Source organism: Oncorhynchus mykiss, chromosome 18 (genome assembly GCF_057628025.1).
Source record: "Oncorhynchus mykiss isolate SJ-2025 chromosome 18, ASM5762802v1, whole genome shotgun sequence".
Taxonomy (NCBI): domain Eukaryota; kingdom Metazoa; phylum Chordata; class Actinopteri; order Salmoniformes; family Salmonidae; genus Oncorhynchus; species Oncorhynchus mykiss.
Genome location: NC_143039.1, coordinates 13,645,564 through 13,672,500, shown reverse-complemented (window position 1 = coordinate 13,672,500; position 26,937 = coordinate 13,645,564). Strand labels below are relative to the sequence as shown.

At 46.1% G+C, this 26,937-nt stretch overlaps 2 protein-coding genes across 3 annotated transcripts in view; both read left to right on the top strand.

Moving 5' to 3' along the window:
- dachc (dachshund c) overlaps positions 1 to 20,006 on the top strand; it is a 94,854-nt gene extending 74,848 nt beyond the window's left edge. The window contains exons 7-11 of one of the 2 annotated variants that reach the window (XM_036951479.2): positions 7,276 to 7,472; positions 9,785 to 9,935; positions 10,542 to 10,679; positions 13,231 to 13,302; positions 19,370 to 20,006. In XM_036951479.2, the coding sequence (XP_036807374.2) occupies positions 7,276 to 7,472; positions 9,785 to 9,935; positions 10,542 to 10,679; positions 13,231 to 13,302; positions 19,370 to 19,407 (596 nt within the window). In that variant the 3' untranslated portion in view covers positions 19,408 to 20,006. The remainder of the gene's footprint in view (positions 1 to 7,275; positions 7,473 to 9,784; positions 9,936 to 10,541; positions 10,680 to 13,230; positions 13,303 to 19,369) is intronic. The other variant, XM_036951480.2, reaches the window with a different exon arrangement.
- Positions 20,007 to 21,555: 1,549 nt separating this feature from the next.
- LOC149975401 (uncharacterized) lies at positions 21,556 to 23,246 on the top strand (the record flags this gene model as incomplete). Its single annotated transcript, XM_090209467.1, has 1 exon — positions 21,556 to 23,246. A coding segment is annotated over one exon (1,578 nt), but the record flags the coding sequence as incomplete, so codon positions are not given.
- Between the last annotated feature and the right edge of the window lie 3,691 nt (positions 23,247 to 26,937).

The following is a 26,937-nucleotide window of genomic DNA, read 5'->3' as shown; positions in this document are numbered from 1 at the left end:
TCCATAATGGTGGAACTGAACAATTGGGACATTAGTTTAATAAGACAATAGGTCCATTACGGTGGAACTGAACTTGTGGGACATCAGTCTAATAAGACAATAGGTCCATCACGGTGGAACTGAACTGGTGGGACATTAGTCTAATAAGACAAGAGGTCCATAACGGTGGAACTGAACTAGTGGGACATTAGTTTAATAAGACAAGAGGTCCATAATGGTGGAACTGAACTAGTGGGACATTAGTCTAATAAGACAAGAGGTCCATAATGGTGGAACTGAACTAGTGGGACATTAGTTTAATAAGACAAGAGGTCCATAATGGTGGAACTGAACTAGTGGGACATTAGTTTAATAAGACAAGAGGTCCATAATGGTGGAACTGAATTAGTGGGACTTTAGTCTAATAAGACAAGAGGTCCATAATGGTGGGACTGAACTAGTGGGACATTAGTTTAATAGGACAAGAGGTCCATAGTGGTGGAACTGAACTAGTGGGACATTAGTCTAATAAGACAAGAGGTCCATAATGGTGGAACTGAACTAGTGGGACATTAGTCTAATAAGACAAGAGGTCCATAATGGTGGAACTGAACTAGTGGGACATTAGTCTAATAAGACAAGAGGTCCATAATGGTGGAACTGAACTAGTGGGACATTAGTTTAATAAGACAAGAGGTCCATAATGGTGGAACCTGAACTAGTGGGACATTAGTCTAATAAGACAAGAGGTCCATAATGGTGGAACTGAACTAGTGGGACATTAGTCTAATAAGACAATAGGTCCATAATGGTGGAACTGAACTAGTGGGACATTAGTTTAATAAGACAAGAGGTCCATAATGGTGGAACCTGAACTAGTGGGACATTAGTCTAATAAGACAAGAGGTCCATAATGGTGGAACTGAACTAGTGGGACATTAGTTTAATAAGACAAGAGGTCCATAATGGTGGAACTGAACTAGTGGGACATTAGTTTAATAAGACAAGAGGTCCATAATGGTGGAACTGAACTAGTGGGACATTAGTCTAATAAGACAAGAGGCCCATAATGGTGGAACTGAACTAGTGGGACGACTGAATAGATGAGAGGCTCACTGGAACTGTTTGGATTAGTGTTTCATTTAATCAATTGGTTTGTTTTATAGACTAATGAAAAACCAGGCCAGTTATTGGTCGGCGTGTTCAGTTGTAATTGTGGTGGTACATAATTTGATTGGTTTCTCTTAAGAGATTGAATGGGGTTGAATATCCAGTGTACACAGAGAAATAGGTTTAAAACATCTTGTTTGTTTTCTGACTTGTCTTTCTGTCACATATGAGTCATTAGAGAATGTCTGAGACTCTTCTAGCTATATTCTCTCTTTTCTGACTTGTCTTTCTGTCACATATGAGTCATTAGAGAATGTCTGAGACTCTTCTGTCTATATTCTCTCTTTTCTGAATGTCTGAGACTCTTCTAGCTATATTCTCTCTTTTCTGACTTGTCTTTCTGTCACATATGAGTCATTAGAGAATGTCTGAGACTCTTCTAGCTATATTCTCTCTTTTCTGACTTGTCTTTCTGTCACATATGAGTCATTAGAGAATGTCTGAGACTCTTCTAGCTATATTCTCTCTTTTCTGACTTGTCTTTCTGTCACATATGAGTCATTAGAGAATGTCTGAGACTCTTCTGTCTATATTCTCTCTTTTCTGAATGTCTGAGACTCTTCTAGCTATATTCTCTCTTTTCTGACTTGTCTTTCTGTCACATATGAGTCATTAGAGAATGTCTGAGACTCTTCTAGCTATATTCTCTCTTTTCTGACTTGTCTTTCTGTCACATATGAGTCATTAGAGAATGTCTGAGACTCTTCTAGCTATATTCTCTCTTTTCTGACTTGTCTTTCTGTCACATATGAGTCATTAGAGAATGTCTGAGACTCTTCTAGCTATATTCTCTCTTTTCTGACTTGTCTTTCTGTCACATATGAGTCATTAGAGAATGTCTGAGACTCTTCTAGCTATATTCTCTCTTTTCTGACTTGTCTTTCTGTCACATATGAGTCATTAGAGAATGTCTGAGACTCTTCTAGCTATATTCTCTCTTTTCTGACTTGTCTTTCTGTCACATATGAGTCATTAGAGAATGTCTGATACTCTTCTAGCTATATTCTCTCTTTTCTGACTTGTCTTTCTGTCACATATGAGTCATTAGAGAATGTCTGAGACTCTTCTGTCTATATTCTCTCTTTTCTGACTTGTCTTTCTGTCACATATGAGTCATTAGAGAATGTCTGAGACTCTTCTGTCTATATTCTCTCTTTTCTGAATGTCTGAGACTCTTCTAGCTATATTCTCTATTTTCTGACTTGTCTTTCTGTCACATATGAGTCATTAGAGAATGTCTGAGACTCTTCTGTCTATATTCTCTCTTTTCTGACTTGTCTTTCTGTCACATATGAGTCATTAGAGAATGTCTGAGACTCTTCTGTCTATATTCTCTCTTTTCTGACTTGTCTTTCTGTCACATATGAGTCATTAGAGAATGTCTGAGACTCTTCTAGCTATATTCTCTCTTTTCTGACTTGTCTTTCTGTCACATATGAGTCATTAGAGAATGTCTGAGACTCTTCTGTCTATATTCTCTCTTTTCTGACTTGTCTTTCTGTCACATATGAGTCATTAGAGAATGTCTGAGACTCTTCTGTCTATATTCTCTCTTTTCTGACTTGTCTTTCTGTCACATATGAGTCATTAGAGAATGTCTGAGACTCTTCTAGCTATATTCTCTCTTTTCTGACTTGTCTTTCTGTCACATATGAGTCATTAGAGAATGTCTGAGGCTCTTCTGTCTATATTCTCTCTTTTCTGACTTGTCTTTCTGTCACATATGAGTCATTAGAGAATGTCTGAGACTCTTCTAGCTATATTCTCTCTTTTCTGACTTGTCTTTCTGTCACATATGAGTCATTAGAGAATGTCTGAGACTCTTCTGTCTATATTCTCTCTTTTCTGACTTGTCTTTCTGTCACATATGAGTCATTAGAGAATGTCTGAGACTCTTCTAGCTATATTCTCTCTTTTCTGACTTGTCTTTCTGTCACATATGAGTCATTAGAGAATGTCTGAGACTCTTCTAGCTATATTCTCTCTTTTCTGACTTGTCTTTCTGTCACATATGAGTCATTAGAGAATGTCTGAGACTCTTCTAGCTATATTCTCTCTTTTCTGACTTGTCTTTCTGTCACATATGAGTCATTAGAGAATGTCTGAGACTCTTCTAGCTATATTCTCTCTTTTCTGACTTGTCTTCCTGTCACATATGAGTCATTAGAGAATGTCTGAGACTCTTCTGTCTATATTCTCTCTTTTCTGACTTGTCTTTCTGTCACATATGAGTCATTAGAGAATGTCTGAGACTCTTCTGTCTATATTCTCTCTTTTCTGACTTGTCTTTCTGTCACATATGAGTCATTAGAGAATGTCTGAGACTCTTCTAGCTATATTCTCTCTTTTCTGACTTGTCTTTCTGTCACATATGAGTCATTAGAGAATGTCTGAGACTCTTCTGTCTATATTCTCTCTTTGAACACTTTACCGTTAAGATCAAACATCAGAAGACGTCTGACAGTTCATCCACTTCATCCACCATACAGCATTTTCCTTTAAACTTCATTCAGACCTCACCTCTCTCTACTTCCACTGACAGTCAGGACGCTTCACTTGGTGGAGTTCATCAGCCTGAGGGAAGGAGGGAAGGAAGAGGAGGAGAGGAGAGAGGGAAGGAGGGATGGAAGAGGAGGAGAGGAGAGAGGGATGGGAGAGGAGAGAGGGAAGGAGGGATGGAAGAGGAGGAGAGGGGAGAGGGATGGAAGAGGAGGAGAGGAGAGAGGGATGGAAGAGGAGGAGAGGGGAGAGGGATGGAAGAGGAGGAGAGGGGAGAGGGAAGGAGGGATGGAAGAGGAGGAGAGAGGAGAGGGAAGGAGGGATGGAAGAGGAGGAGAGGGGAGAGAGAAGGAGGGATGGAAGAGGAGGAGAGGAGAGAGGGATGGGAGAGGAGGAGAGAAGAGAGGGATGGGAGAGGAGAGAGGGAAGGAGGGATGGAAGAGGAGGAGAGGGGAGAGGAGAGAGGGATGGAAGAAGAGGAGAGGAGAGAGGAAAGGAGGGATGGAAGAGGAGGAGAGGAGAGAGGGAAGGAGGGATGGAAGAGGAGGAGAGGGGAGAGGACAGAGGGATGGAAGGAGGGAGGGATGGAAGAGGAGGAGAGGAGAGAGGGAGAGGAGAGAGGGAAGGAGGGATGGAAGAGGAGGAGAGGAGAGAGGGAAGGAGGGATGGAAGAGGAGAGAATAAGAAAGAGGATGATGGAAAGAAAAAATAGAAAAATGGAAAACAATGACCTTGGTTGGGGAGATCTGCAAATGAGAGGATGGGGGGAGAGGAGAGGAGAGAGGGAGATGAGAAAGGGAGAGGAGAGTGGAAGAGGAGAAGAAGAGAGAGAGGAGGGGGACAGGAGGGGGGTCGAGGGGTTGGGAGAAGAGGGTGGAGGGAAGGATGGAGAGGAGAGGAGAGGAGGGAGAGGAGGTAGGGATGGATAAAACAGTAACTCAAAGAGGATCAGTCACATCAAAGGAGGGGAGGAGAGGGAGGGTGGAGAGAGGAGGGGGATCCATACTGCATCCCGATGACGCTGCAGTACAGAGCAGGGGGGGGAAGGGGCTAAGGGGCCACAGGAGGAGAAGTAGAGTTGGACGCCCTGCGTTTGACGAGCGCTGAGCAACACCTGACACTGACAGACTGCTAATTACATCTAGTACTGATATAGAGGGAGGCTTTTAGGAACGGGAGAGGAAATGAAAAGAGAGAGGGAGGAGGGAGGGAGGGAGAGGGGGAGAGAAGGAGAGAGAGGGAGGGAGAGAGGGAGAGAAGGAGAGAGAGGGAGGGAGAGAGAAAGAGAGAAGGAGAGAGAGAGAGAGGGAGGGAGAGAGAGAGAGGGAGGGAGAGAGAGAGGGAGAGAAGGAGAGAGAGAGAGCGGGAGGGAGAGAGAGAGAGGGAGGGAGAGAGAGAGGGAGAGAAGGAGAGAGAGAGGGAGGGAGAGAGAGAGAGGGAGGGAGAGAGAGAGGGAGGGAGAGAGAGAGAAGGAGAGAGAGAGAGAGAGAGAAAGGGAAAGACAGAGAGAGAATGGGGACATGCTTTTTACCCTTCAATGTGGCACTAGCCTGTTTGCCAAGATTGGAGGCTGGGGGGGGGGGGGGGGGGGGCTGAAGATGCTTTGGTCAGCTAAGTGGAGTAAAATGTGATGGTGGTGTGTGTGTGTGTGTGTGTGTGTGTGTGTGTGTGTGTGTGTGTGTGTGTGTGTGTGTGTGTGTGTGTGTGTGTGTATCCGTGCCCGTGCCGGTAAATCTAATTCAACCCCATCAGACTCAGGTGAAGCTGAGACAGTCTGTAGATAGAGCACAGTGAACTCCACTGCTCATGAGCCTATCGTTTTTCTTAAAAAAAATAGTTTTTAGGATTATAATGTAATGTAAATGTGATTCAGAGTATTGTAGGGCAGAGTACTAGTCTTCAAGTTCCATCACTAGAAACCAGCCCACCATTAACACGTCTACTTGTGTAGTTTCTAGAACCAGGTTGTCCAGGTTGGGATCAGCTGTTAGTGTTTTATTGGTCTCATTAACATTCTACTACAGAACCGTGTCTCTCCTCTCCACACAAAATTACTTTTTTTTTTCCCCTCCCAAACTTCTAAAGTTTAAACATTAACAATTAGCTGCTTTGGAATGAAGTGGAACGCACCTTCGTCTAAAAAGACATATTAATTTGTTCTTCATGAGTCGTAGAAAAAGTCATCATAGCAACAAAAGAAAAAGGCCACCCTCTCTCAAACAGTGAGTTACCATGGAGATGAAATAAGACATGAAATAAGACTCACAGAGCTGTTACTGTTCTGCCTGGGTCTCACTGGTTAACATGGAGATGAAATAAGACATGAAATAAGACTCACAGAGCTGTTACTGTTCTGCCTGGGTCTCATTGGTTAACATGAAATAAGACATGAAATAAGACTCACAGAGCTGTTACTGTTCTGCCTGGGTCTCACTGGTTAACATGGAGATGAAATAAGACTCACAGAGCTGTTACTGTTCTGCCCGGGTCTCACTGGTTAACATGTGATGTATTTACTCAATCTGATCTGTAGAGGTAAAACAACACAACTCAATCTGATCTGTAGAGGTAAAACAACACAACTCAATCTGATCTGTAGAGGAGGTTAAACAACACAACTCAATCTGATCTGTAGAGGTTAAACAACACAACTCAATCTGATCTGTAGAGGTAAAACAACACAACTCAATCTGATCTGTAGAGGTTAAACAACACAACTCAATCTGATCTGTAGAGGTTAAACAACACAACTCAATCTGATCTGTAGAGGTAAAACAACACGACTCAATCTGATCTGTAGAGGAGGTAAAACAACACAACTCAATCTGATCTGTAGAGGAGGTGAAACAACACAACTCAATCTGATCTGTAGAGGTTAAACAACACAACTCAATCTGATCTGTAGAGGTGAAACAACACAACTCAATCTGATCTGTAGAGGTTAAACAACACAACTCAATCTGATCTGTAGAGGTAAAACAACACAACTCAATCTGATCTGTAGAGGTTAAACAACACAACTCAATCTGATCTGTAGAGGTTAAACAACACAACTCAATCTGATCTGTAGAGGTAAAACAACACGACTCAATCTGATCTGTAGAGGAGGTTAAACAACACTACTCAATCTGATCTGTAGAGGAGGTAAAACAACACAACTCAATCTGTCATAGAGACACTGAAACTAATTAAAGAAACCGAGCAGCTGTTGCCTTTATGCCACCTGGCAGAGATAGCAGGCGTCTGTCTGTGAGAGTGAGGAGCAAGACAAAGAGAGAGAAAGAGTGTGATTTAAACTGGGCCATGACATAGTTATCAATGTCAGTAGTGCAGGAGAACGGACATCTGTGAACCCAGTATTACAGTATACTCAGGGGACAGTGTGTGTTTCCATCTGTGTGTCTTCAGTGGTGCCACACTGAAAAGGTTGGGTGTTCAGAGGTGGGTGTGGTTTCTTGTGTTTGTCAGTTGTAGTTTAGCCAATCACAATCTTCCTCTACTTTGCATGTTCTGAATAATGAATATCACCATCACACTCTCTCTCTTTGTCTTTCCCCAGAAGAGCCCAACACAACGGTAAATGCATTCTGATGACTTCTCTGCTATCTTCTTTTGTCTGTCCGCAAGATGACTGTGGTTCCCTGAGCACCCAGACAGTCAGAGAATCAATCAGAGAGCCATTCAGAGAGCCAGTCAGAGAACCAATCGGAGACGGCTATGAGAGGCTGTTGTTCTCGGGGCAGAAGCTTCCTGCAGGGTTCCCCGGGCCCTTTATCTTCCCTGAGGGTCTGTCGTCAATAGAGACTCTGCTCACTAACATCCAGGTGGGGCTCTACTCTCTGTTCTCTACTGAATCGTCCCAGAAGGTGTAATGGTGACCATGTTTTCCTGAACCATGTTTTGATATTGGAGGCTGTATCTTCTTTCTCTACTCACAGTTTATCACACATCTGGATGAGTAACTCCTCCCCTCATCTCATCTCTCTATCTGTGTCTCTGGGCTCCTCCTCATCTCATCTCTCTATCTGTGTCTCTGGGCTCCACCTCATCTCTCTATCTGTGTCTCTGGGCTCCACCTCATCTCATCTCTCTATCTGTGTCTCTGGGCTCCACTTCTTCTCATCTATGTCTCTGGGCTCCTCCTCATCTCTCTATCTGTATCTCTGGGCTCCACCTCATCTCATCTCTCTGTCTGTGTCTCTGGGCTCCACCTCATCTCATCTCTCTGTCTGTGTCTCTGGGCTCCTCCTCATCTCATCTCTCTATCTGTGTCTCTGGGCTCCACCTCATCTCATCTCTCTGTCTGTGTCTCTGGGCTCCACCTCATCTCATCTCTCTGTCTGTGTCTCTGGGCTCCACCTCATCTCTCTATCTGTGTCTCTGGGCTCCTCCTCATCTCATCTCTCTATCTGTGTCTCTGGGCTCCACCTCATCTCTCTATCTGTGTCTCTGGGCTCCACCTCATCTCATCTCTCTATCTGTGTCTCTGGGCTCCGCCTCATCTCATCTCTCTATCTGTGTCTCTGGGCTCCGCCTCATCTCATCTCTCTATCTGTGTCTCTGGGCTCCACCTCATCTCATCTCTCTATCTATGTCTCTGGGCTCCACCTCATCTCTCTAACTGTGTCTCTGGGCTCCACCTCATCTCATCTCTCTGTCTGTGTCTCTGGGCTCCACCTCATCTCTCTATCTATATCTCTGGGCTCCTCCTCATCTCATCTCTCTGTCTGTGTCTCTGGGCTCCACCTCATCTCTCTATCTATGTCTCTGGGCTCCTCCTCATCTCATCTCTCTGTCTGTGTCTCTGTGCTCCACCTCATCTCATCTCTCTAACTGTGTCTCTTGGGGATCACCTCATCTCATCTCTCAAACTGTGTCTCTTGGGGATCACCTCATCTCATCTCGTCTCTCTAACTGTGTCTCTGGGCTCCACCTCATCTCATCTCTCTAACTGTGTATCTGGGCTCCACCTCATCTCATCTCTCTGACTGTGTCTCTGGGCTCCTCCTCATCTCATCTCTCTAACTGTGTCTCTTGGGGATCACCTCATCTCATCTCTCTAACTGTGTCTCTTGGGGATCACCTCATCTCATCTCTCTAACTGTGTCTCTGGGCTCCACCTCATCTCATCTCTCTAACTGTGTCTCTGGGCTCCACCTCATCTCATCTCTCTAACTGTGTCTCTGGGCTCCACCTCATCTAATCTCTCTAACTGTGTCTCTTGGGGATCACCTCATCTCATCTCTCTGTCTGTGTCTCTGGGCTCCACCTCATCTCATCTCTCTAACTGTGTCTCTGGGCTCCACCTCATCTCTCTAACTGTGTCTCTGGGCTCCACCTCATCTCTCTAACTGTGTCTCTTGGGGATCACCTCATCTCATCTCTCTGTCTGTGTCTCTTGGGGATCACCTCATCTCATCTCTCTGTCTGTGTCTCTTGGGGATCACCTCATCTCATCTCTCTGTCTGTGTCTCTTGGGGATCACCAATCATTATTTAAACCTCCAGCATATTTGTTTTGACTTTTTTTAAATTAAAGTAAACATTTTGACTGGAGATAAGAAATGTAGAGACTACAGTGATGTATAGATTAGAGATGTAGAGACTACACACTACAGTGATGTATAGATTAGAGATGTAGAGACTACACACTACAGTGATGTATAGATTAGAGATGTAGAGACTACACACTACAGTGATGTATAGATTAGAGATGTAGAGACTACACACTACAGTGATGTATAGATATAGATTAGAGATGTAGAGACTACACACTACAGTGATGTATAGATTTAGATTAGAGATGTAGAGACTACACACTACAACGATGTATAGATTTAGATTAGAGATGTAGAGACTACACACTACAGTGATGTATAGATTTAGATTAGAGATGTAGAGACTACACACTACAGTGATGTATAGATTTAGATTAGAGATGTAGAGACTACACACTACATCAGACTACACACTACAGTGATGTATAGATCAGAGATGTAGAGACTACACACTACATCAGACTACACACTGCAGTGATATATAGATTTAGATTAGAGATGTAGAGACTACACACTACAGTGATGTATAGATTTAGTGTAACAGCCTCTTGATGTGTGTCTTACTCTGTGCCCTCCAAGCAGGGCTTGCTGAAGGTTGCCATAGACAACACGCGCGCTCAGGACAAGCAGGTGCAGACGGAGAAGTCAGAGCTGAAGATGGAACTGTTCAGAGAGAGGGAGCTAAGAGAGACACTGGAGAGACAGCTCACCATGGAGCAGAAAAACAGAGGTCGGTTAACACTACATTACCCACAACACACTGCACACTATACTACACTACATTACCCACAACACACTGCATACTACACTACATTACCCACAACACACTGCACACTGCACTACATTACCTACAACACACTGCACACTACACTACATTACCCATAACACACTGCACACTGCACTACATTACCCATAACACACTGCATACTACACTACATTACCCACAGTGAACTGTTCAGAGAGAGGGAGCTAAGAGAGACACTGGAGAGACCGCTCACCATGGAGCAGAAAAACAGAGGTCGGTTAACACTACATTACCCACAACACACTGCACACTACACTACATTACCCACAGTGAACTGTTCAGAGAGAGGGAGCTAAGAGAGACACTGGAGAGACAGCTCACCATGGAGCAGAAAAACAGAGGTTGGTTAACACTACATTACCCACAACACACTGCACACTATACTACACTACATTACCCACAACAGACTGCACACTACACTACATTACCCACAACCCACCGGCACACCATACTACTCATCTCTGTTTCTAGTGAGCCCTGAAAACAAGCACTGCAATTCCTCACAATTCTCAACTGTTGTGTGTATTTCAGTGCTGATCCAGAAGCGTCTGAAGAAAGAGAAGAAGAGTAAGAGGAAACTTCAGGAGGCTCTGCAGTTTGAGTGTAAACTGAGAGACCATGCTGAGCAGACTCTGCAGCAGACTGTAGCGTCAGACAGAGCCCTCTGTGGTAAGTCTCCAGGCTACGCGGCAGGGGAGCCTAGTGGTTAGAGTGTAGAGGCGGCAGGGTAGCCTAGTGGTTAGAGTGTAGAGGTGGCAGGGTAGCCTAGTGGTTAGAGTGTAGAGGCGGCAGGGGAGCCTAGTGGTTAGAGTGTAGAGGCGGCAGGGTAGCCTAGTGGTTAGAGTGTAGAGGCGGCAGGGGAGCCTAGGGTTAGAGTGTAGAGGCGGCAGGGTAGCCTAGTGGTTAGAGTGTAGAGGCGGCAGGGTAGCCTAGTGGTTAGAGCGTAGAGGCGGCAGGGTAGCCTAGTGGTTAGAGAGTAGAGGCGGCAGGGTAGCCTAGTGGTTAGAGTGTAGAGGCGGCAGGGTAGCCTAGTGGTTAGAGTGTAGAGGCGGCAGGGGAGCCTAGTGGTTAGAGAGTAGAGGCAGCAGGGTAGCCTAGTGGTTAGAGTGTAGAGGCGGCAGGGTAGCCTAGTGGTTAGAGTGTAGAGGCGGCAGGGTAGCCTAGTGGTTAGAGTGTAGAGGCGGCAGGGTAGCCTAGTGGTTAGAGTGTAGAGGCGGCAGGGTAGCCTAGTGGTTAGAGTGTAGAGGCGGCAGGGTAGCCTAGTGGTTAGAGTGTAGAGGCGGCAGGGTAGCCTAGTGGTTAGAGTGTAGAGGCGGCAGGGGAGCCTAGTGGTTAGAGTGTAGAGGCGGCAGGGGAGCCTAGTGGTTAGAGTGTAGAGGCGGCAGGGTAGCCTAGTGGTTAGAGTGTAGAGGCGGCAGGGTAGCCTAGTGGTTAGAGTGTAGAGGCGGCAGGGTAGCCTAGTGGTTAGAGTGTAGAGGCGGCAGGGGAGCCTAGTGGTTAGAGTGTAGAGGCGGCAGGGTAGCCTAGTGGTTAGAGTGTAGAGGCGGCAGGGTAGCCTAGTGGTTAGGGTGTAGAGGCGGCAGGGGAGCCTAGGGTTAGAGTGTAGAGGCGGCAGGGTAGCCTAGTGGTTAGAGTGTAGAGGCGGCAGGGTAGCCTAGTGGTTAGAGCGTAGAGGCGACAGGGTAGCCTAGTGGTTAGAGAGTAGAGGCGGCAGGGTAGCCTAGTGGTTAGAGTGTAGAGGCGGCAGGGTAGCCTAGTGGTTAGAGTGTAGAGGCGGCAGGGGAGCCTAGTGGTTAGAGAGTAGAGGCAGCAGGGTAGCCTAGTGGTTAGAGTGTAGAGGCGGCAGGGTAGCCTAGTGGTTAGAGTGTAGAGGCGGCAGGGTAGCCTAGTGGTTAGAGTGTAGAGGCGGCAGGGTAGCCTAGTGGTTAGAGTGTAGAGGCGGCAGGGTAGCCTAGTGGTTAGAGTGTAGAGGCGGCAGGGTAGCCTAGTGGTTAGAGTGTAGAGGCTGCAGGGGAGCCTAGTGGCTAGAGTGTAGAGGCGGCAGGGTAGCCTAGTGGTTAGAGTGTAGAGGCGGCAGGGTAGCCTAGTGGTTAGAGTGTAGAGGCGGCAGGGTAGCCTAGTGGTTAGAGTGTAGAGGCGGCAGGGTAGCCTAGTGGTTAGAGTGTAGAGGCGGCAGGGTAGCCTAGTGGTTAGAGTGTAGAGGCGGCAGGGTAGCCTAGTGGTTAGAGAGTAGAGGCGGCAGGGGAGCCTAGTGGTTAGAGAGTAGAGGCGGCAGGGTAGCCTAGTGGTTAGAGTGTAGAGGCGGCAGGGTAGCCTAGTGGCTAGAGTGTAGAGGCGGCAGGGTAGCCTAGTGGTTAGAGTGTAGAGGCGGCAGGGTAGCCTAGTGGTTAGAGTGTAGAGGCGGCAGGGTACCCTAGTGGTTAGAGTGTAGAGGCGGCAGGGTAGCCTAGTGGTTAGAGTGTAGAGGCGGCAGGGTAGCCTAGTGGTTAGAGTGTAGAGGCGGCAGGGTAGCCTAGTGGTTAGAGTGTAGAGGCGGCAAGGGTAGCCTAGTGGTTAGTGTGTAGAGGCGGCAGGGTAGCCTAGTGGTTAGAGTGTAGAGGCGGCAGGGTAGCCTAGTGGTTAGAGTGTAGAGGCGGCAGGGTAGCCTAGTGGTTAGAGTGTAGAGGCGGCAGGGTAGCCTAGTGGTTAGAGTGTAGAGGCGGCAAGGGTAGCCTAGTGGTTAGTGTGTAGAGGCGGCAGGGTAGCCTAGTGGTTAGAGTGTAGAGGCGGCAGGGTAGCCTAGTGGTTAGAGTGTAGAGGCGGCAGGGTAGCCTAGTGGTTAGAGTGTAGAGGCGGCAGGGTAGCCTAGTGGTTAGAGCATTGGACTAGTAACCGGAAGGTTGCCTAGTTCAAACCCCCGAGCTGACAAGGTACAAATCTGTTGTTCTGCCCCTGAACAAGGCAGTTAACCCACTAAGCCGTCATTCAAAATAAGAATTTGTTCTTAACTGACTTGCCTAGTTAAATAAAGGTTAAATAAAGGTAAAATAAAAGTTTTTACATTTTATTTACATTTGACAATTTATTCTTAATTTTGACTTCATGGTGCAGTTTTACGTTGTCATTTATGTTCCTTTATGAAAATGAATGCATTACCCTTTTACTTCTCATTGACTAGTAATTAGGTGTGATAATTAATGACTAAACTCCTGCCTCTCCGTCATCATTACCCTCCGATCAGACTCACTGACCCAGGAAGTAGACAACGGTAGCCAAGGTAACGGCAGGACTGACGCAGAGGCAGCGATACAAGGTACGGCAGCTTCTGAATGGCTCATCCATCCTTATCCTAGTTGCCTAAATGTCCGGGTGTTTACGTTGAGTTAAACTAACGCCGTTGGTCTGTGTGGCAGCAATCTAATTGATAAACAGTTTTTAATAGTTAAGTGTTGAGTGTATTAACTATTCTATCTGTTATGGAGGTGTTGAGTGGATAATACTATCCTATCTGTTATGGAGGTGTTGAGTGGATAATACTATCCTATCTGTTATGGAGGTGTTGAGTGGATAATACTATCCTATCTGTTACAGAGGTGTTGAGTGTATTAACTATCCTATCTGTTATGGAGGTGTTGAGTGGATAATACTATTATATCTGTTATGGAGGTGTTGAGTGGATAATACTATCCTATCTGTTATGGAGGTGTTGAGTGTATTAACTATCCTATCTGTTATGAAGGTGTTGAGTGTATTAACTATTCTATCTGTTATGGAGGTGTTGAGTGTATTAACTATTCTATCTGTTATGGAGGTGTTGAGTGTATTAACTATTCTATCTGTTATGGAGGTGTTGAGTGTATTAACTATTCTATCTGTTATGGAGGTGTTGAGTGTATTAACTATCCTATCTGTTATGGAGGTGTTGAGTGTATTAACTATCCTATCTGTTATGAAGGTGTTGAGTGGATAATACTATCCTATCTGTTATGGAGGTGTTGAGTGGATAATACTATCCTATCTGTTATGGAGGTGTTGAGTGTATTAACTATCCTATCTGTTATGGAGGTGTTGAGTGGATAATACTATCCTATCTGTTATGGAGGTGTTGAGTGGATAATACTATCCTATCTGTTATGGAGGTGTTGAGTGTATTAACTATCCTATCTGTTATGGAGGTGTTGAGTGGATAATACTATCCTATCTGTTATGGAGGTGTTGAGTGGATAATACTATTCTATCTGTTATGGAGGTGTTGAGTGTATTAACTATCCTATCTGTTATGGAGGTGTTGAGTGGATAATACTATCCTATCTGTTATGGAGGTGTTGAGTGGATAATACTATCCTATCTGTTATGGAGGTGTTGAGTGTATTAACTATCCTATCTGTTATGGAGGTGTTGAGTGGATAATACTATCCTATCTGTTATGGAGGTGTTGAGTGGATAATACTATTCTATCTGTTATGGAGGTGTTGAGTGTATTAACTATCCTATCTGTTATGGAGGTGTTGAGTGGATAATACTATCCTATCTGTTATGGAGGTGTTGAGTGGATAATACTATCCTATCTGTTATGGAGGTGTTGAGTGTATTAACTATTCTATCTGTTATGGAGGTGTTGAGTGTATTAACTATTCTATCTGTTATGGAGGTGTTGAGTGTATTAACTATTCTATCTGTTATGGAGGTGTTGAGTGGATAATACTATCCTATCTGTTATGGAGGTGTTGAGTGTATTAACTATTCTATCTGTTATGGAGGTGTTGAGTGTATTAACTATCCTATCTGTTATGGAGGTGTTGAGTGTATTAACTATCCTATCTGTTATGGAGGTGTTGAGTGGATAATACTATCCTATCTGTTATGGAGGTGTTGAGTGGATAATACTATCCTATCTGTTATGGAGGTGTTGAGTGGATAATACTATTCTATCTGTTATGAAGGTGTTGAGTGTATTAACTATCCTATCTGTTATGGAGGTGTTGAGTGGATAATACTATCCTATCTGTTATGGAGGTGTTGAGTGGATAATACTATTCTATCTGTTATGGAGGTGTTGAGTGTATTAACTATTCTATCTGTTATGGAGGTGTTGAGTGGATAATACTATCCTATCTGTTATGGAGGTGTTGAGTGGATAATACTATTCTATCTGTTATGGAGGTGTTGAGTGTATTAACTATTCTATCTGTTATGGAGGTGTTGAGTGTATTAACTATTCTATCTGTTATGGAGGTGTTGAGTGTATTAACTATTCTATCTGTTATGGAGGTGTTGAGTGTATTAACTATTCTATCTGTTATGGAGGTGTTGAGTGGATAATACTATCCTATCTGTTATGGAGGTGTTGAGTGTATTAACTATTCTATCTGTTATGGAGGTGTTGAGTGGATAATACTATCCTATCTGTTATGGAGGTGTTGAGTGGATAATACTATTCTATCTGTTATGGAGGTGTTGAGTGGATAATACTATCCTATCTGTTATGGAGGTGTTGAGTGGATAATACTATTATATCTGTTATGGAGGTGTTGAGTGTATTAACTATTCTATCTGTTATGGAGGTGTTGAGTGTATTAACTATCCTATCTGTTATGGAGGTGTTGAGTGTATTAACTATTCTATCTGTTATGAAGGTGTTGAGTGTATTAACTAGTCTATCTGTTATGGAGGTGTTGAGTGTATTAACTATTCTATCTGTTACTGAGGTGTTGAGTGGATAATACTATTCTATCTGTTATGGAGGTGTTGAGTGTATTAACTATTCTATCTGTTATGGAGGTGTTGAGTGTATTAACTATTTTATCTGTTATGGAGGTGTTGAGTGTATTAACTATTCTATCTGTTATGGAGGTGTTGAGTGTATTAACTATTCTATCTGTTATGGAGGTGTTGAGTGGATAATACTATCCTATCTGTTATGGAGGTGTTTCAGAGCATTTCAGATGCTCTCATTGCTCTGTGTATCAGAACGACAGTACACCCCATCTACCCCCTCTCTCTCCTGCTCCAGTCCCCTACAGACCCCATCTACCCCCTCTCTCTCCTGCTACAGTCCCCCCACAGACCCCATCTACCCCCTCTCTCTCCTGCTGCAGAGTCCCCCCACAGACCCCATCTACCCCCTCTCTCCTGCTGCAGAGTCCCCCACAGACCCCATCTACCCCCTCTTTCTCCTCCTGCAGAGTCCCCCACAGACCCCATCTACCCCCTCTCTCTCCTCCTGCAGAGTTCCCCCACAAACCCCATCTACCCCCTCTCTCTCCTGCTCCAGTCCCCCCACAGACACCATCTACCCTCTCTCTCTGCTGCAGAGTTCCCCCACAGACCCCATCTATCCCCTCTCTCTCCTGCTGCAGAGTTCCCCACAGACCCCATCTACCCCCTCTCTCTCTCTGCTGCAGTCCCCCATAGACCCCATCTACCCCCTCTCTCTGCTGCAGAATTCCCCTACAGACCCCATCTACCCCCTCTCTCTCCTGCTCCAGTTCCCCCACAGACCTCATCTACCCCCTCTCTCTCCTGCTGCAGAGTTCCCCACAGACCCCATCTACCCCCTCTCTCTCCTGCTCCAGTCCCCCCACAGACCTCATCTACCCCCCTCTCTCCTGCTCCAGTCCCCCCACAGACCTCATCTACCCCCTCTCTCTCTCTGCTGCAGTCCCCCATAGACCCCATCTACCCCCTCTCTCTGCTGCAGAATTCCCCCACAGACCCCATCTACCCCCTCTCTCTCTGCTGCAGAGTTCCCCCACAGACCCCATCTACCCTCTCTCTCCTGCTCCAGTCCCCCAACAGACCCCATCTACCCCCTCTCTCTCCTGCTGAAGTCCCCCACAGACCCCATCTACCCCCTCTCTCCTGCTGCAGAGTCCCCCACAGACCCCATCTGCCCCCTCTATCTCCTGCTGCAGTCCCCCCACAGACCCCATCTACCCCCTCATTCTCCTGCTGAAGTCCCCCACAGACCCCATCTACCCCTTCTCTCTCTTGCTGCAGAGTTCCCAGACAGACCCCATCTACCCCTCTCTCTCCTGCTCCAGTCCCCCTCACAGACCCCATCTACCCCCTCTCTCTCTGCTCCAGTCCCCATCTACCCCCTCTCTCTCTGCTCCAGTCCCCATCTACCCCCTCTCTCTCTCCTGCTGCAGAGTTCCCAGACAGACCCCATCTACCCCCCCTCTCTCCTGCTCCAGTCCCCATCTACCCCCTCTCTCTCTGCTCCAGTCCCCATCTACCCCCTCTCTCTCTGCTGCAGCCCCCCCACAGACCCCATCTACCCCCTCTCTCTCCTGCTCCAGTCCCCCCACAGACACCATCTACCCTCTCTCTCTGCTGCAGAGTTCCCCCACAGACCCCATCTATCCCCTCTCTCTCCTGCTGCAGAGTTCCCCGACAGGGACTTGCTCCCTCCTCTCTCTCTCTGCTGCAGAGTTCCCCGACAGGGACTTGCTCCCTCCTCTCTCTCTCTGCTGCAGAGTTCCCCGACAGGGACTTGCTCCCTCCTCTCTCTCTGCTGCAGAGTTCCCCGACAGGGACTTGCTCCCTCCTCTCTCTCTCTCTCTGCTGCAGAGTTCCTGCAGAGTTCCCCGACAGTTTCCCCGACTCTCTGCTTCAGAGTTCCCCGACAGGGACTTGCTCCCTCCTCTCTCTCTCTGCTGCAGAGTTCCCCGACAGGGACTTGCTCCCTCCTCTCTCTCCTGCTGCAGAGTTCCCCGACAGGGACTTGCTCCCTCCTCTCTCTCTGCTGCAGAGTTCCCCGACAGGGACTTGCTCCCCTCCCTCTCTCTGCTGCAGAGTTCCCCGACAGGGACTTGCTCCCTCCTCTCTCGCTCCTGCTGCAGAGTTCCCCGACAGGGACTTGCTCCCTCCTCTCTCTCCTGCTGCAGAGTTCCCCGACAGGCCCTTGCTCCCCTCTCCTCTCTCTCCTGCTGCAGAGTTTCCCGACAGGGACTTGCTCCCTCCTCTCCCTCTCTCTCTGCTGCAGAGTTCCCCGACAGGGACTTGCTCCCCTCCCTCTCTCTGCTGCAGAGTCCCCTGACAGGGACTTGCTCCCTCCTCTCTCTCTCTGCTGCAGAGTTCCCCGACAGGGACCTTCTCCCTCCTCTCTCTCCTGCTGCAGAGTTCCCCGACAGGGACTTGCTCCCTCCTCTCTCTCCTGCTGCAGAGTTCCCTGACAGGGACTTGCTCCCTCCTCTCCCTCTCTCTCTGCTGCAGAGTTCCCCGACAGGGACTTGCTCCCTCCTCTCTCTCTGCTGCAGAGTTCCCCGACAGGGACTTGCTCTCTCCTCTCTCTCTCTGCTGCAGAGTTCCCCGACAGGGACTTGCCCTCTCCTCTCTCTCTCTGCTGCAGATTTCCCCGACAGGGACCTGCTCCCTCCTCTCTCTCCTGCTGCAGAGTTCCCCGACAGGGACTTGCTCCCTCTTTGTTAGCAGATCAAACATCTAAACCGTTAAAAGGGAAATTTAATTTAATGTCAGTGAAGCAAAAAAAAGAGCAAGGCCCCGTAATTAATGGCTGTCTTAATTGTCCTCCTGATGTATTTGCATAGACATCATTTGCATAACTTACATGCAGTAATAAATCTTTCCAAAGAGCGTTTTTAACAGACAACAGACGAGAGGCCCTAGAAAACAATTTATATATACAGAACAATACTCTTATGTATTTTAGTTTGCTATCTTTGGTCATCTTAGTTTACTATCTTTGCTTATCATCTTATAGTATACTATCTTTGCTTATCATCTTATAGTATACTATCTTTGCTCATCATCTTAGTTTACTATCTTTGCTTATCATCTTATAGTATACTATCTTTGCTTATCATCTTATAGTATACTATCTTTGCTCATCATCTTAGTTTACTATCTTTGCTTATCATCTTATAGTATACTATCTTTGCTTATCATCTTAGTTTACTATCTTTGCTCATCATCTTAGTTTACTATCTTTGCTCATCATCTTAGTTTACTATCTTTGTTGATCATCTTAGTTTACTATCTTTGCTCATCATCTTAGTTTACTATCTTTGCTCATCATCTTAGTTTACTATCTTTGTTGATCATCTTAGTTTACTATCTTTGCTCATCATCTTAGTTTACTATCTTTGTTGATCATCTTAGTTTACTATCTTTGCTCATCATCTTAGTTTACTATCTTTGCTCATCATCTTAGTTTACTATCTTTGCTCATCATCTTAGTTTACTATCTTTGCTCATCATCTTAGTTTACTATCTTTGTTGATCATCTTAGTTTACTATATTTGCTCATCATCTTAGTTTACTATCTTTGTTGATCATCTTAGTTTACTATCGTTGTTGATCATCTTAGTTTACTATCGTTGTTTACCATGTTTGTTTTTCCACCTGTTGTTTCTCAGATGGAAGACTCTTCCTGAAAACCACAGTGATGTATTGAAGACAACATGGAGAGAAGAGAAGATCGATTCGAGCACCATTGAAGAGATTCCAGGGACTTGCATCAGCAACATCATGGACGTTTCACTGTCATAAAAGACTGACAATACACAACAAAGAACAAATAATCAAAGAGTTGTGATAACAGTGTTACGTGCAATACCAATGTCTTTCACAGAAACACAATCACAGCAGAGTGGAACCGAAGGAGAGATTTTTCTACTTTATTTAAACCAGCCTGAATGCTCAGAGAAGGACAAATCCACTTCCAATTTTTGACTTGTATTTCCTGTCTCAAGTTTTATAAGATTTCAACGTTTTAAAGCATAATGTCACGAAGGTCGGTAAATCTAGAGGTTAATTTATTACGTTATTTCTGTACATAAATTGATACAGTGTTTCGTTACAATATTTGTATTTGCTGTTTATTCTAGTGATGAAAAATGGCAGTTAGGCCTCGGCCATTGTTGAATATCAGATGAAAGGTAAAAGGACTCCTGACCCATGGAATGCCATGTACATAAAGTAAAGACATTGTATTGTGTATTGTAATGCAGTAGATCAGCTAGATGAAAAAATAATACAAACATTCTCATCTGTCTCAGTCTTATGTCTTCTAATGGTCAATACCCATCAGCCCCTCAATACCCATCAGTCCCTCAATACCCATCAGCCCCTCAATACCCATCAGTCCCTCAATACCCATCAGTCCCTCAATACCCATCAGTCCCTCAATACCCATCAGTCCCTCAATACCCATCAGTCCCTCAATACCCATCAGTCCCTCAATACCCATCAGTCCCTCAATACCCATCAGTCCCTCAATACCCATCAGTCCCTCAATACCCATCAGTCCCTCAATACCCTCAATACCCATCAGTCCCTCAATACCCATCAGTCCCTCAATACCCTCAATACCCATCAGTCCCTCAATACCCTCAATACCCATCAGCCCCTCAATACCCATCAGTCCCTCAATACCCATCAGTCCCTCAATACCCATCAGTCCCTCAATACCCATCAGTCCCTCAATACCCTCAATACCCATCAGTCCCTCAATACCCATCAGTCCCTCAATACCCATCAGTCCCTCAATACCCTCAATACCCATCAGTCCCTCAATACCCATCAGTCCCTCAATACCCTCAATACCCATCAGTCCCTCAATACCATCAGTCCCTCAACACCCTCAATACCCATCAGCCCCTCAATACGCATCAGTCCCTCAATACCCTCAATACCCATCAGTCCCTCAATACCCATCAGTCCCTCAATACCCTCAATACCCATCAGCCCCTCAATACCAATCAGTCCCTCAATACCTAATGGTCAATACCCATCAGTCCCTCAATACCCTCAATACCCATCAGTCCCTCAATACCCATCAGTCCCTCAATACCCTCAATACCCATCAGCCCCTCAATACCCATCAGTCCCTCAATACCCATCAGTCCCTCAATACCCATCAGTCCCTCAATACCCATCAGCCCCTCAATACCCATCAGTCCCTCATTACCCATCAGCCCCTCAATACCCATCAGTCCCTCAATACCCATCAGTCCCTCATTACCAATCAGTCCCACAATACCCATCAGTCCCACAATACCCATCAGCCCCTCAATACCCATCAGTCCCTCAATACACATCAGTCCCTCAATACACATCAGTCCCTCAAAACCCTCATTACACATCAGTCCCTCAATACCCTCAATACCCATCAGTCCCTCAATACCCATCAGTCCCTCAATACCCATCAGTCCCTCATTACCAATCAGTCCCACAATACCCATCAGTCCCACAATACCCATCAGCCCCTCAATACCCATCAGTCCCTCAATACACATCAGTCCCCCAATACACATCAGTCCCTCAATACCCTCATTACACATCAGTCCCTCAATACCCTCATTACCCATCAGCCCCTCAATACCCATCAGTCCCTCAATACCCATCAGTCCCTCAATACCCATCAGTCCCTCAATACCCATCAGTTCCTCAATACCCATCAGTCCCTCTATACCCATCAGCCCCTCAATACCCATCAGTCCCTCAATACACATCAGTCCCTCAATACACATCAGTCCCTCAATACCCTCATTACACATCAGTCCCTCAATACCCTCATTACCCATCAGCCCCTTAATACCCATCAGTCCTACAAAACCCATCAGTCCCTCAATACCCATCAGCCCCTCAATACCCATCAGTCCCTCAATACCCATCAGCCCCTCAATACCCATCAGTCCCTCAATACACATCAGTCCCTCAATACCCTCATTACACATCAGTCCCTCAATACCTTCATTACCCATCAGCCCCTCAATACCCATCAGTCCTACAAAACCCATCAGTCCCTCAATACCCATCAGCCCCTCAATACCCATCAGTCCCTCAATACCCATCAGTCCCTCAATACCCATCAGACCCTCAATACCCATCAGACCCTCAATACCCATCGTCCCTCAATACCCATCAGACCCTCAATACCCATCAGTCCCTCAATACCCATCAGCCCTCAATACCCATCAGTCCCTCAATACCCATCAGCCCCTCAATACCCATCAGCCCCTCAATACACATCAGTCCCTCAATACCCTCAATACCCATCAGTCCCTCAATACCCATCAGTCCCTCAATACCCATCAGCCCCTCAATACCCATCAGACCCTCAATACCCATCAGACCCTCAATACCCATCAGCCCCTCAATACCCATCAGTCCCTCAATACCCATCAGCCCCTCAATACCATCAGTCCCTCAATACCCATCAGTCCCTCAATACCCATCAGTCCCTCAATACCCATCAGTCCCTCAATACCCTCAATACCCATCAGTCCCTCAATACCCATCAGTCCCTCAATACCCATCAGTCCCTCAATACCCATCAGTCCCTCAATACCCATCAGTCCCTCAATACCCATCAGTCCCTCAATACCCATCAGTCCCTCAATACCCATCAGCCCCTCAATACCCATCAGCCCCTCAATACCCATCAGTCCCTCAATACACATCAGTCCCTCAATACCTTCATTACCCATCAGCCCCTCAATACCCATCAGTCCTACAAAACCCAGCAGTCCCTCAATACCCATCAGCCCCTCAATACCCATCAGACCCTCAATACCCATCAGTCCCTCAATACCCATCAGCCCCTCAATACCCATCAGTCCCTCAATACCCATCAGTCCCTCAATACCCATCAGACCCTAAATATCCATCAGTCCCTCAATACCCACCAGTCCCTCAATACCCTCAATACCCATCAGTCCCTCAATACCCATCAGTCCCTCAATACCATCAGTCCCTCAATACCCTCAATACCCATCAGTCCCTCAATACCCATCAGTCCCTCAATACCCATCAGTCCCTCAACACCCATCAGTCCCTCAATACCCATCAGTCCCTCAATACCCATCAGTCCCTCAACACCCATCAGTCCCTCAATACCCATCAGTCCCTCAATACCCATCAGCCCCTCAATACCCATCAGTCCCTCAATACCCATCAGCCCCTCAATACCCATCAGTCCCTCAATACCCATCAGTCCCTCAATACCCATCAGTCCCTCAATACCCATCAGCCCCTCAATACCCATCAGTCCCTCAATACCCATCAGTCCCTCAATACCCATCAGTCCCTCAATACGCATCAGTCCCTCAATACCCATCAGCCCCTCAATACCCATCAGTCCCTCAATACCCATCAGTCCCTCAATACATTTGAATGACAACAACCACAAGTGTTTATTGCTCCTGAGAATGATGAGTCAAGGACAGGTTACCTATCACTGATAGCATGAATGACAAGTCAAGGACAGGTTACCTATCACTGGCAGCATGAATGACAAGTCAAGGACAGGTTACCTATCACTGGCAGCATGAATGACAAGTCAAAGACAGGTTACTTATCACTGGCAGCATGAATGACAAGTCAAGGACAGGTTACCTATCACTGACAACATGAATGACAAGTCAAGGACAGGTTACCTATCACTGGCAGCATGAATGACAAGTCAAGGACAGGTTACCTATCACTGGCAGCATGAATGACAAGTCAAAGACAGGTTACTTATCACTGGCAGCATGAATGACAAGTCAAGGACAGGTTACCTATCACTGACAACATGAATGACAAGTCAAGGACAGGTTACTTATCACTGGCAGCATGAATGACAAGTCAAGGACAGGTTACCTATCACTGGCAGCATGAATGACAAGTCAAAGACAGATTACTTATCACTGGCAGCATGAATGACAAGTCAAGGACAGGTTACCTATCACTGGCAGCATGAATGACAAGTCAAGGACAGGTTACTTATCACTGGCAGCATGAATGACAAGTCAAGGACAGGTTACCTATCACTGGCAGCATGAATGACAAGTCAAGGACAGATTACTTATCACTGGCAGCATGAATGACAAGTCAAGGACAGGTTACCTATCACTGGCAGCATGAATGACAAGTAAAGGTGACACAGCATTATCACACCCTAGCAGTGAAACATGTTGACACAGCATTATCACACCCTAGCAGTGAAACATGGTGACAGCATTTTCACACCCCAGTGGTGAAACATGTTGACACAGCATTATCACACCCTAGTGGTGAAACATGTTGACACAGCATTATCACACCCTAGCAGTGAAACATGTTGACACAGCATTATCACACCCTAGTGGTGAAACATGTTGACACAGCATTATCACACCCTAGTGGTGAAACATGTTGACACAGCATTATCACACCCTAGTGGTGAAACATGTTGACACAGCATTATCACACCTTAGCAGTGAAACATGTTGACACAGCCTTATCACAACCTAGTAGTCAAACATGGTGACACAGCATTATCACACCCTAGCAGTGAAACATGTTGACACAGCATTATCACACCCTAGCAGTGAAACATGTTGACACAGCATTATCACACCCTAGTAGTGAAACATGGTGACACAGCATTATCACACCCTAGTGGTGAAACATGTTGACACAGCATTATCACACCCTAGCAGTGAAACATGGTGACACAGCATTACCCCCCCCCCCTGTGGTGAAACATGTTGACACAGCATTATCACACCCTAGCAGTGAAACATGTTGACACAGCATTATCACACCCCTGATCATTTCCTTCTGGCAGGTTTCCTTTCTGGAGTAACAGACCAGGTCATATGAAGGAATTACATTATTCAAACGTCTATTGTGGGGGGGAAAAATGATCTAAGCTATAGCATTTTACACATTCAGAATGAGGTTAAAGTGTCAATCAAGCCAGGAGAAAGAGAATGTTGAATAGGAGAAAGAGAATGTTGAATAGGAGAAAGAGAATGAGAGGAGTGTTATTATGTTGGACTTGGGCTCAGTGAAATCCAACCCTTTCATGAAGGTTTTCTATTGAAATATATCATTGTACTGTACTGCAGCCCATCCTATTCACTCAATGACACAGACGTCTTGGTAATAAACTGTCCACTTTCATACTGCCGTTTCTCAATTCAAGTTTCTCAGCACAAAGCTCAGAATATATCTATTAAATCTACTTCATCCACACAGACAGCTCTCATTAAATTAAATTAATTTAAATTCAATATATCTTTATTGTCCCCGAAGGAGCATAGAAACAGCAAAACAACCCCAGGAACAAACACAAGTATCAGACTTCAGTCAGACTTCCTGCTCCTGTTCAGCCAATCACCAATCAGCACCAGCACTTTATAGTTGTTTACCCTGTAGCTACCGTCATTACCTCTTTAACAAGGCCCAGGTGCAGGGGCCGCAGTGTGTTGTGTGTGTTTAGGGGAAAGGGGCTGACGTCTCTGTCCAGGCAGGCCCTCCTAACAGCTGGATCCACACGCACACACACAGACACACACACACCCTGCCTGCCTGCCTGGTCACATTGTGCTGTAGAAGTGTAATGGAGGGAGAGAGAGAGACCGATGGGGGATAGAGGGAGGGTGAGACAGGAATGAGAGAGAGGGAGGGAGAAACAGGAATGAGAGTGCGGGAGGGAGAGACAGGAATGAGAGAGGGAGGGAGAGACAGGAATGAGAGAGAGGGAGGGTGAGACAGGAATGAGAGAGAGGGAGGGAGAGACAGCAATGAGAGAGAGACAGACAGACCGAGACATTAGCCACATTTATAGCTGGTTCTAACACACACCCTTTGTCCTGATCTTGTCCTCATTCTGATTCTGCCCACTTTTTAGATAGGTGTCGATGATTAAAAGACACATTGTGAACTGGTTTTGATCAGATTTTACATGTGTAAACTGGCAAGATCAGGATAAGATCAGGACAAGATCAGGACAAAGGACACATGTAAGCGGCAGTCATAAACGGGGCTAGAGAGAGGCAGGAAAGAGGAGAAAGGAGAGGAGTCAGACAGGGTAGAAAGAGGAGACAGATAGACAGGGTAGAGAGAGGAGACAGACAGACAGGGTAGAGAGAGGAGACAGACAGACAGGGTAGAGAGAGGAGACAGACATACAGGGTAGAGAGAGGAGACAGACAGACAGGGTAGAGAGAGGAGACAGACATACAGGGTAGAGAGAGGAGACAGATAGACAGGGTAGAGAGAGGAGACAGACAGACAGGGTAGAAAGAGGAGACAGATAGACAGGGTAGAGAGGAGAGAGAGGAGACAGACAGGGTAGAGAGAGGAAACAGATAGACAGGGTAGAGAGAGGAGACAGACAGGGTAGAGAGAGGAGACGGACAGGGTAGAGAGAGGAGACAGACAGACATGGTAGAGAGAGGAGACAGATAGACATTGTAGAGAGAAACAGGGTAGCGAGAGGAGACAGACAGACAGGGTAGAGAGAGGAAACAGATAGACAGGGTAGAGAGAGGAGACAGACAGGGTAGAGAGAGGAGACGGACAGGGTAGAGAGAGGAGACAGACAGACATGGTAGAGAGAGGAGACAGATAGACATTGTAGAGAGAAACAGGGTAGCGAGAGGAGACAGACAGACAGGGTAGAGAGAGGAGACAGACAGGGTAGAGAGAGGAGACAGACAGGGTAAAGAGAGGAGACAGACAGGGTAAAGAGAGGAGACAGACAGACAGGGTAGAGAGAGGAGACAGACAGGGTAGAGAGAGGAGACAGACAGGGTAGAGAGAGGAGACAGACAGACAGGGTAGAGAGAGGAGACAGACAGGGTAGAGAGAGGAGACAGACAGACAGGGTAGAGAGAGGAGACAGACAGATATTGTAGAGAGAAACAGGGTAGCGAGAGGAGACAGACAGACAGGGTAGAGAGAGGAGACAGATAGACAGGGTAGAGAGAGGAGACAGACAGACAGGGTAGAGAGAGGAGACAGATAGACATTGTAGAGAGAAACAGGATAGCAAGAGGAGACAGACAGACAGGGTAGAGAGAGGAGACAGACAGGGTAGAGAGAGGAGACAGACAGGGTAAAGAGAGGAGACAGACAGGGTAAAGAGAGGAGACAGACAGACAGGGTAGAGAGAGGAGACAGACAGGGTAGAGAGAGGAGACAGACAGACAGGGTAGAGAGAGGAGACAGA